Here is a 10,855-nt window from a genome sequence, read left to right as displayed (position 1 = left end):
ATGGTGAGTTCTAGTTCCGCCTTAGGCATGAAAGTCAATAGGGCGACTTTGGCCCAATCGCCAGGAGACTGTGAGTGCTAGTTCCACCTTAGGCATGGAAACCAGCAGGGTGACTTTTGGGCTAATCAGCAGGAGATGGTGAGTTCTAGTCCTGCCTCAGGCATGAAAATCAGTTGAGTGACTTTGGGCCACTCAGCAGGAGACGGTGAGTACTAGTCCCACCTTAGGCAGGAAAGCCAGTTGGGGAACTTTTGGGCCAATCACTAGAAGACTGGGAGTTCTAGTCTCGCCTTAGCCATGAAAGCCAGCTGGGGGACTTTGGGCCACTCCCTCTCCTTCTCAGCCCAACCCACCTCACAGGGTTGTTGTGGCAAGGAAAACAGGAGGAGGAAGATGTGATGGATATGCTCACCGTCTTGAGTTATTTGTAAAAATAATTAAGGTGGGATATAAACACCAAATACATTGGGCACATCACCCTAAGTCACGGTTTAACTACACTTGAGTAAATCAGGCACAGTACGCTAGGTTTTAACAATGTGCGCTGAAATCACATCAACTCTTGGAAGCTGATATGAGACAAGGGAAGAACATCATAGTTGCACTCTCCATAAAAGCAGAGCTCGGTCTCTTCTCCTTGCCAAGCAGAATGCAAACTCATCCTGCTCTATTATTAACTCTCTGTCCAACAGTACCACTCCTTGCTCAGAACTCTGCCTACAAAAGCAGGGATTTAAATGTTTCATTCTGTCTGTCTGTTTAGCTTTGTTGAATGGGGTCAGATTGAAAAGCACTGAAAATCCGCCCATAAATTCATCACAACCCACTAAAGGGTTGGGGTTAACCAGGAAGTACCTGGGTTGAATTGTGTCTGTCTCACAAATTAATTCTAGTTTACTTTGTAATTCTACCTGTCTCCTATTCTTTCCTTCCTTCCTTCCTTCCTTCCTTCCTTCCTTCCTTCCTTCCTTCCTTCCTTCCTTCCTTCCTTCCTCTTTCTTTCTTTCTTTCTTTCTTTCTTTCTTTCTTTCTTTCTTTCTTTCTTTCTTTCTTTCTTTCTTTCTTTCTTTCTTTCTTTCTTTCTCACATTCCTTCTCTCTCTCTCTCTCTTTCTCTCCTTTTCCTTTCTCATAAAAGTGCTTTCCTTCTTGTCCCCCTTCCTAACCGCAACAGGGCAAACTTATCAATTGCCCCTCCCTCACCCCAGCCATAACCCAACAGTTAGAAAAGCGATTAAAATCATCCTGGAAAAATTCTGCATCCCACCTCCCCTCTTTAGACTTCGGGAAATCAAAGAGCAGGCAATTGTGACCAGAAGCTCTTTTTTGGGGGGGTGGGGGAAACCCCACCAAGTATGCAGTATTCCTGAAAATTTTGGAGTTGGGGCGGGGGCGGGGGCTGCGAGGGAAGGAGACAAATGACGCCGCAACCTCTAAATCCCGACCTGTCTAAAACTTGGCGGAACAACGAGCTCTTTGACGCCAAGCATTCCCAAACGTTGCAAACAACTCCCCGCGCGTTCAGCCGGATTTTACGCAGTCAGACGAAGGCGAAAGGGGAGGGGGGGGTGGGGGGTCGGCGATTCCGTCCCGCAGAAAGTTCGGAAAGCGAAGGAGGCGAGAAGGGAAAGGTTACATCCTTGTTTGGGAAGAAGACCCCAAAGTAAAGGCGACGTTCTCCTTCTTCCTGGCGAGGCTTAAGATGCTTCAGCGGGAGAGTCCCCGTCTAGTTTAGTCCCTCCCGGGGAGGGGGTGGGAAAAATCTCCTCGTGGTCTCCTCTCCAAGTGGAACCTCGGCTCTTCCCGGCTCATCTGCCATCTCTCCAACCTGGGGCTGTGTCACCTGTCTTGCCCTGCCCTGCCGATGGCCCCGGCCAAGGGGTTACCTGCATCGCCGCCGCGCCCGGAAAGTGCCAGGACGAAGAGAAGGCTCGCAACCAGCCCGCTCGCCATGGCAGCTCGGACTGGGGGGAGCCGAAGTCAGCCGGCGCAGCTCCGCGGATTTACGGCCGGGAGGGCGGGCAGCGTTGACAAGAGAGGCGGGGAGACTTCCCCGTGGGAGGCGGAGCGGCTGCGACCGACGCCCTTCGCTCCTGTTTGGTTTACCTGGCGCCGGGCCGGCGAACTTCCCCGCCACCCAACGCAAAGTAAGTCGTTGAGACTTGGCTTGAGTGAATTAAGTTTTGCCACTTTGGTTTGCCACGGCGGCCCAGCGAATTACTGCCGTTGTTAAGTTAGTAACTGTTAGTAACAGTTAGTCGTTAAGTGAATCTGGCTTCCCCATTGGACTTTGCTGGCCAGAAAGTCGCAAAAAAAAAGTTGATGGGATGAGCCCTGGACACTGCGACCGACCGTCGTAACGATGAGCCAGTCGCCAAGTGTCTGAATGTTGATCCAGGGGATGCAGCAACGGTCACCGGTCACCGTTGTGCAAAAAAACCAGCCCTAAGTCCCTTGTTTCCAGTGCCGTTTTAACTTTGGATGGTCACTAAGTGAACTAGCGCGAGTCGAGGACTAGCTGTACAGCTGGATCGAGGATCCAGCCATGAAACTTACCAATATAGAATGACAGAGTTGAAAGGGACCTTGGGGGCTCAGGTAGGAGACCGTACACCATTCTGGACAAATGACTGTCCAGTCTCTTCTTGACAACCTCCAGGGCTGGAGCAACCCACAACGTCTGGAAATGATTGTCTGTCTCACCGACACGAAATTTCTCCTTAATCCTAGGTTGGGTCTCTCTCTTACATTGATGTCATTTTAATCTGGCTGGGAAGATGGGGGCTGATTCAAATCCCTGATCACTTTGGGGGCTGGGGTGTAAGGCAGGAAGTGACACCTTCTTGTTAACACCTGTAGACTGGAGAACCAGGTCGACAGGGATGCAACAAGGCAGTGATGGCGAACCTTTTAGTGACCAAGTGCCCAAACTGCAACCCAAAACCCACTTATGTATCATCGGGTGCCGGGTTTGGCCAATTGGGTGGGCATGGCCCAATGGGTGGGCACGGCCCAATGGGTGGGCGCGGCTGCGGTGGTAACGGCAGACTGGGTGGGACTAAAAAGTTCAATCAATCAATTCCAACTTTGTGAGAACTTTCTTTTCCCCACGAGAAGTTGAAATTGATTGATTAAACCTTTTTTTTTCCCCACGGTGGTGGAGGCCTAAAGCGAAAAGGTTTTATAAAACCCAGCTGAAGCGCTAGGACTGGGGCGAGGGCGCGCGTGCCCACAGAGAGGGCTCTGCGTGCCACCTGTGGCACCCGTGCCATAGGTTCGCCACCACAGCAATAAGCTCTCCTGCCTTGGGCAGGAATGGTGGGGGTGGACCAGTGGTGGGATTCAGCCGGTTCGCACCAGTTTTGGCAGAACCGGTAGCAATTTTTTTTTTGATCGCCCAGGCCCAGAATGGACTTCCGGAAGCGGCATCCACACAAAGAACCGGTTGTTCGCGCATTTGAATCCTGCCTTTGGGGCGGACTCACTAGGAGACTTCCAAGGTCCCTTCAAGTCCTGTGGTTTTTGTGGTTCTGAGCTTGCTGAACCCATGATAGGGCAGGCCCGGGCTTTGAATCCATCAAGACTGAGTTTCCTTGCTTATTTTGGAGTCGTCCCTCATGAGTCATTCACTTTTGGTGCAGTGTGCCAAGCTAAAAAAAACAAAACCGTATCATCTCTGCAAGCATGGCTGCTAACTGTGGGCGAGCATGTGAAGAGAGACAGCTGGATGTGCTGCCTGGGGTTTGGGGGGACCCCTCAGCCTTGAATCCCCACCTGATGAGGTTACCTAGTTTGGTAGTGCAACATCTTGTAGAAAATAACCAAACTCAGAGAACATCAGGAACCCCACAATCCCGCTCCCCCCTTTCCTCCTCCCCTCTTTCTCCTTCCCCTCCTCCTCCTACACCTCTTCTTCCTCTCCTCCTCCTCCTCCTCCATTCCACACACTGACAGGGTTACCTTAGTTGGGTAATAAAACCTCTGCAAGAAAACAACCATGCTCAGAGAGCACCAAGGACCCTATCAATTTAAAACATAACCTCCTAACATTTATTAGCGTCGTCTTTAAAAAGGTTTTTATTTTAAGGAATTCAAAAGAAATTTCGGACGTTTATTTGAAAGAAGGCCCTTGGAGAAGCTAAATAAAACTATAAAATCCCAAAGTGTGCAGAGGCATGGCTTTAGAAAAAAAATATTTCATCTTTTTTTTTTAACTATCCCTATGAAGATTTCCGAGATGAATTATCATCACGGGATGGTCAAATGCAAAACTTGGCAATGCTCGTATGCTTTGAATCGCTCTATAAAAGCAGCTTCTCAACCGCAGCAACTTTAAACAACAAGACAAGACCGAGTGGCTTTGCATACCTTCATCCCGGGTCTATTCGGATATTCCATCTCTTTCTATGGGGGGTGAATTATTACCCCCCGTGGATAGGGCTCGCAACTTGGGAGTCCTCCTAGATTCACGGCTCACCTTGGAAGATCACATGGTGGCTGTGACTAGGGGGGCTTTCGCCCAGGTTCGCCTGGTGCGCCAGTTGCGGCCCTATCTAAGCCGGGATGATTTATGCACGGTCACTCACGCGCTCGTGACCTCTCGTCTAGACTACTGCAACGCTCTCTACATGGGGCTTCCCTTGAGGACCACCCGGAGGCTCCAACTGGTACAGAATGCAGCCGCAAGAGTTGTGTTGGGAGTCTCCCGATACTCCCATGTCACACCTCTGCTCCGTGAGCTGCATTGGTTACCAGTTGTCTTCCGGGTGAGATTCAAGGTGCTAGTAATGGTGTTTAAAGCCCTACATGGCAGGGGTCCGGAGTACCTTAGGGAACACCTGCTGCCGGCGTCTACTTCCCTCCGCCCTGTGCGTTCCCACAGAGAGGGCCTCCTCAGGGTGCCACCGGTCAGAGAATGTCGACTGGTGGCCCCCAGGGGGAGATCCTTCTCTGTGGGCGCCCCGGAGCTATGGAATCAGCTACGGGTTGAGCTCCGGACGGCGCCCGATCTTCGCTCCTTTCGCCGCGATCTGAAAACATACTTGTTCGAGCAAGCCGGCCTGGCCTGAGGGGGGATTGGTGGGGTTTTTTACTATTTTTATTGTTTTTTTTTATTATGTATTACTGTATTTTTTAATTGGGCATGTATTTAATTATCTTTTATCTTTTGTAAATCTCTGTGTTTTATTCTTGCCCTGTACACCGCCCTGAGTCCTTCGGGAGAAGGGCGGTATAGAAATATTAATAAATTAAATTAAATTAAATTGGGTGGGTTTCAACGGCCAGAATACCCCAGCCGGAATTCCGGGACTTCAACTCCCAAGAGCCCCCTTCTTCCGACAGGGCCGAGCCTCTGTTCCCCGCTTTAGCCAATGGGAGCAAGAACGAGGGGTCCCGCTGCCCTGGGATTGGAGGAGGAACCTGCCACTCCGAAGTCCCCGTATTAGGCTGCATGAGGCTTGCGCGCTATGTTTGCTGGCTGCAGCGAGCAGGCAAGAGGAGCTTCGGTGCAACCATGCCGGTAGATTTGAGCGGCTGGGGAGGCTCCTTAAGCCTCCCCGAGGTGGAAGAGAAGCCGGTGCATCCTCTGCGGGTCCGCTACGGGTCGGTGGAAATCGAGGAGCTCGGCCAAGTGCTTACACCGACCCAGGTAAAAGGGGCCGCCGGCGCGGGTTGCAAAGTTGCGTCGCCTTTTTGCCCTTGCAAAAAAAAAAGGAAGAAATAAAGGGATGCCTCTTTCTCGTCCTTTGGCGGGAAGAAACTCGGGACCTTACACTCCCCCCCCCACTTCTTCCCTCCACTCCCTCGAATCTCTACGCACGTTTTCTCCATATGCAACGGGGCTGCGCGGCGCTTCCAAATCCAGTCCGCAAAAGCCTTGCAGCTGTTTGTGTGTGTGTGTAGGGGGCTCCACAAAGGAGCTCGGAAGCGCCCCGTTTTGCAAAGATTCAATGAAAAGGAGCATTTCAGGGTTGGTTTGTTTTTTTCTGTAAACCCCCCCCCCCCAGCTATTTGCAACCCCGCCGTATAGGATCCCGCAGTCTCCTTCGCTGCAAGTCGCCGACGTGCCACAATTGCAACCGGGAAAGCGAGTCCCGTTTGGATACGACGACTCGCTCGGTCTTTTGCAAGGGGAAAATCCTTCCCCATCCCCCAAGAAAAAAAAAGCATGCATCTGAACGTTCAATTGTGGGTCTCCTTTTAGGAATGAACCTTGGCAGGCCAGAGAATCCTGAGTGGCATTTTTTTTGGGGGGGGGGAAAGAAGAAGAAGGAAAAAAAAAGACGCGCAACTGTTTTTATTGCACGTTCTTGGCCTGGCCTTAAAGTAGAAGAGAGAAGAGCAAGGTGGAAAGATTAAAAAAAAACAACAACAACCCCAAACCTAAAAATATAAAGGCGCCCATTGCCAAGATGGCATCTTCCCATCTTGGCAATTCTCCCTCCGTTGCAAGGCCGGTGCTCGCTCGCTCGGAGTGGGGGGGGGGGAGGCCGCGCGCACGCGCGTTTGCAAAATCGAGACGGGACCTTGAGCTAAATTGGAGGCGATCCCGGCGAATGTTAAGTGCGTGCAATGCAAAATCCATTTGCCTTGGGACAGTTAACCGTTGCAGACTTCGGGGGGGTGAGGCGTAGCAGGGTGAGAGGGACGCGGAAATGGTGCTTTAATGTTAATTAAACCAGCTTCCCCGTTTGCAGATGTCCAGCTTTCCATGGCTTGTTTTTTTTGGTCAAATCGACTGCCTTTCAAATATAGCAATGATTATTTATCCAGACGCAGGCCAGCTAATTTATGACGCTGACCTGTGTAAAGGAGAGTGGCTTAAAATCTCATTATCTTACCTCCCGCTGAACACAGCCCATCGTCCCCTTCACAACGTAAAGATCGCTAATCCAGGGGGTTACTATTAAAACTACATCTGTTGGGGGAATTGTGCCGTGCTTGGTGCTCTCCGAGCTTGGTGATTTCCTTGCAGATGTTTCATGACCCAAACTAGGTCACATTATCAGAGCTAGCAGGGAATGGGGATTGCTTTCATTTTTATTTTATATAAAGCTCACTGGTTTGTCTGCTCACCAGTAGATAAAAATGATGGCAAACGCTGCTCCATTCTAGCACTGATGATGTGACCTAGTTGGGTCATGAAATGTCGGCAAGGAAACAGCCAAGCTCAGAGAACACCCAGGACCCCACACTCCTTCCTTCCTTCCTTCCTTCCTTCCTTCCTTCCTTCCTTCCTTCCTTCCTTCCTTCCTTCCTTCCTTCCTTCCTTCCTTCCTTCCTTCCTTCCTTCCTTCCTTCCTTCCTTCCTCTCCACAAATCCCACTCCCTTCTAGCACTGATGATGTTACCTAGTTTGGGTCATGAAACATTTGCAAGAAAACCACCAAGCTCAGAGGGCACCATGGATCCTACAGTTCAACTCTGAGGTACAAATATTCCCTTCTATCAATTGGGGAATTCTGGGAGCAGGTGTCCAGATATCTTAAAGTGGCCCTGAGTCTTCGGAGAAGGGCGGGATATAAATGGAATTAAAATAAAAAAAATTGCTGTAAGCATCAGTTCCCACCTTCTGGAACAGGAATGTTTTTGTTTGTTATCATTTGCTGAAAATACAGGTTGTCTGCAAAGGGAGAAAAATGGGCAACTCTTACTACAGAGCTGCCTTAGTCAATGTACATTTCTTCTGGCCCGTCTTTGTTTTTCCTGTTTTAACGCGGAGCAAAAAAAATATAAAATAAAATTCTGTTTTGTTTGGGCAGGTGAAGAATCGGCCAACCCTGATAGAGTGGGATAATTGCAGCCCGGATAAATTCTACACGTTGGTTCTTACGGATCCTGATGCTCCCAGCAGGAAAACCCCCAAATTCAGGTGATTGAGTTTTGGGGGTGCTTGGAAAGTGCTCGGAGTCCCTCCTTTAGAGGGACACTTCTCAGTGTGTTGCAAGGTGGGATTTGCAGACACGGGGACCCAACTCTCTTCTCCTTTTTGTTTTAGGGAGTGGCACCACTTTTTGGTGACCAACATGAAAGGCAACGATATCAGCAGTGGGCATGTTTTGTCAGACTACGTTGGATCTGGGCCGCCGAAAGGAACAGGTAAGTTCCCTTTCAGTATGCATTATCTTTCAGAAAGTGGCCAGGTGGATGGATGGATGGATGATAGATGATCCATCCTCCCATCCTATCATCCCTCCATCATCTTGTCCTTCCTCCCATCCATCCATCCTCTCATTCATTCTTCCATTCCTCCCATCCTTCATCCCTCCACCTTATCCTGCCTTCCATTCATCCACCCATCCATCCATCCTCTCATTCATTCTTGCATTCCTCCCATCCTTCATCTTCCCATCCCTCCATCATCATCCTATCCTTCCTTCCATCCCCTCATCCATCCCATTCCTCCTATCCACTCACCCATCCATTCTCTTATCCATTCTCCCATTCCTCTCTCCCTCCCTCCTATCTCTCCTTCCCTCCTCCCATCCATCCATCCATCCTCTCATCCATCCCTCCATCCTCCCATTCATCCAATCCGTCTTCAAAATTTTACATGCTGCTTGACTCCCAACCGCTCTGAGGAGGCAGGTGTCATGGTTCCGATAAATGAAACAGTTCAAACAAAATGCAAGCATTGTTTATCTAAAAAGTCTTAATAAAGAAACGAAACATCGGCACTCATGGAGGGATGCCAGAATCTGAAATCTCCTCCCCCCAAACCCATCATAACACACACACAATCCCCGCCCTTATCTACATGTCATAAATCACATTATCCAATTTTAGTTTTACATATGAGGTTTCACTTCCCATTCTGTACGCTGGCTTTTCTAATCTTCTCAAAATAGTTAGAAAATTCCCTCCCTTCAAGATTCAGAGCGAAGCAGTTTAAACAAAAGGCTGTCTCTTATATTGTCAGTGTTTGCAGCATTGACATCGGGCAGGGCTGAATTGAACCCTCATTAAAGGGGTTTCTGGTGTTTTGTTTTGTTTTCCCTCCTGTCCATTTTTAGGCCTTCACCGCTATGTGTGGCTGGTCTACGAGCAGCCCCAGCAGCTGAGTTGCAACGAGCCCATCCTGAGCAACCGCTCGGGGGACAAACGGGGCAATTTCAAAATATCGGCTTTCCGCAAGAAATACAAGCTGGGTTCCCCTGTTGCGGGCACTTGCTACCAAGCCGAGTGGGACGACTACGTGCCCAAACTCTACGAGCAGCTCTCTGGGAAATAAAATTGCCTTTGTGTTGTGCCCTAGTTCCTCTTTCTTGGAAATTCTTCCCTTACGATAAATGGCCTGGTTTACTCCGGATGCATTGCTGAAGATGACTCCCATTGACTTGGTAACATTAATCTATGTTAATTCATTGTGGACCCTTTAATCGGCAACCTTTATTGTTTTAAAAGGGTTTTTTTTTAACCTGCAACTGAATTGTATGTTGCATTGCTGCTTTTGAGAAGCTTCAATCCTGAGAATAGAAAACTCATTTTCTATAACTTATCTCAGGGGTCTTCAAACATGGCAACTTTTAAGACTTGTGGACTTCAACTCCCAGAATTCAGAGTTCCAGTCCATAAGTCTTAAAAGTTGCCATGTTTGAAGACCCCTGACTTAGGTGGTTGTGAAGGGGAATTGTTCCTCTGCCTTGCCTAAAAGGGCACAAGTGCCAACAATTTTGTGTAGAACACCCCAACCTGCACTCCTATAGACTCAGTGGAATGATAACTGCAGTATTTCTAGCCAGCAATGGGATTATGGACCCCGCCCCAATGCATCTGGAAGGTGCCAGGTAGGTGGAAAATATCATAAAATCGGAATATAAGCATCTCTTACCGTAATTTGAGGCAGATGTGGTTCACTGTGGTTTGCAACTGAAGCATCCTGTAATTTCTGCTTGCGGTGATTTTCCACTAAAGAGGAATTGGGCCATGGATCCACAGTTTCACCTAGTTTGTTTAGATTTTGATTTTATCTCAATGAACTCTGTTCTTACTGGATATCAAAGTTCTCGTATCTGATTTAGAAGGCCAGGATTGTTCAAGGTGGATTTCTCTCGTTTTACCGATAACATTTCTGGATGTAATTCTTCCCCCCCCCTCTAAATTGCTGTTAAGTAGAGTACATAGCAAGTCTTGGATGTTTTCCCATGTTCACTGATATTGTCCCTTGAGAAGCGAAAGCTTGTGTCTTCATGGATTTGCGTTGCTCTTGAGAACTTTTCAATTAAAAAGGAGGCTTGTCTTCATTTTTTTTATGCTGCTCTTTCATAGATACCTAGGTTGGATTAACCAGAAAAATTGCATCGCAAAGTTTGGCTCATTAACTTTAGTTAGGCTTTCGATGGCTTAATCGTTCCCATAAACCCAGTTCTTTTACTTAGTTTATTGACTGTATTGTATGATACCAGAATTGGTTAGTTCAGTAATCAAGTTAACTTGGTTATGAGGTGGGAGAGGTCTATTCCAATCTCTGGTCTTTCAGAACGGGATTCCGATCCTCAACTGGTTTTATTGTTGCTATTGTTTCAATTACTGGTTGGAGAACCCCCAGAATTCAATATAAATGCTCTAAATAAAATAAAACAGGTGTTTGTCCAAGATTGCTGAAAACCTTCCCCTGAAGAAGACTAGAACATAATTTCAATTGAGGGAACTTTTAATGAAAAATATTGTCCTTCATTTCTCAGCCTGCCAGCCTGGACAGTAGAAAACAACAGAATTTATTTTTATTTTATTTTACAAGTCTACACAGGACTTTTATTTCCCCCAAATCTTTGCTGACACCTCTGAGCAAAAAGTGGGTATTAAGGCCTTGTCCAAGTGAACTGACTTAATAACTGTTGGACTTCTGACTTTGT

General features: G+C 48.1%; 2 protein-coding genes across 2 annotated transcripts in view; one reads left to right on the top strand and one right to left on the bottom strand.

The window, feature by feature from the left end:
- Positions 1-1,952, bottom strand: part of VSIG10 (V-set and immunoglobulin domain containing 10) — a gene marked incomplete at its 5' end in the record, with an annotated part of 13,846 nt that extends 11,894 nt beyond the window's left edge. Inside the window, one exon of the mRNA XM_081338746.1 lies at positions 1,886-1,952. Coding sequence (XP_081194872.1) covers positions 1,886-1,952 — 67 coding nt within the window. The remainder of the gene's footprint in view (positions 1-1,885) is intronic.
- A 3,465-nt stretch (positions 1,953-5,417) lies between these two features.
- On the top strand, positions 5,418-10,243 carry PEBP1 (phosphatidylethanolamine binding protein 1). The gene is made up of 4 exons (XM_081338651.1): positions 5,418-5,649; positions 7,763-7,872; positions 7,999-8,099; positions 9,014-10,243. Exons 1-4 carry the CDS (start codon positions 5,452-5,454, stop codon positions 9,229-9,231), a joined length of 627 nt encoding a protein of 208 aa, XP_081194777.1. The 5' UTR covers positions 5,418-5,451; the 3' UTR covers positions 9,232-10,243.
- Positions 10,244-10,855: the final 612 nt, after the last annotated feature.

The sequence above is a fragment of the Vipera berus genome, assembly GCF_964194415.1.
Source record: "Vipera berus genome assembly, chromosome: 14".
In the NCBI taxonomy this organism is placed as follows: Eukaryota; Metazoa; Chordata; class Lepidosauria; order Squamata; family Viperidae; genus Vipera; species Vipera berus.
The sequence above is the reverse complement of the archived record's forward strand: the minus strand, read 5'-3'. Positions and strand labels throughout refer to the sequence as shown.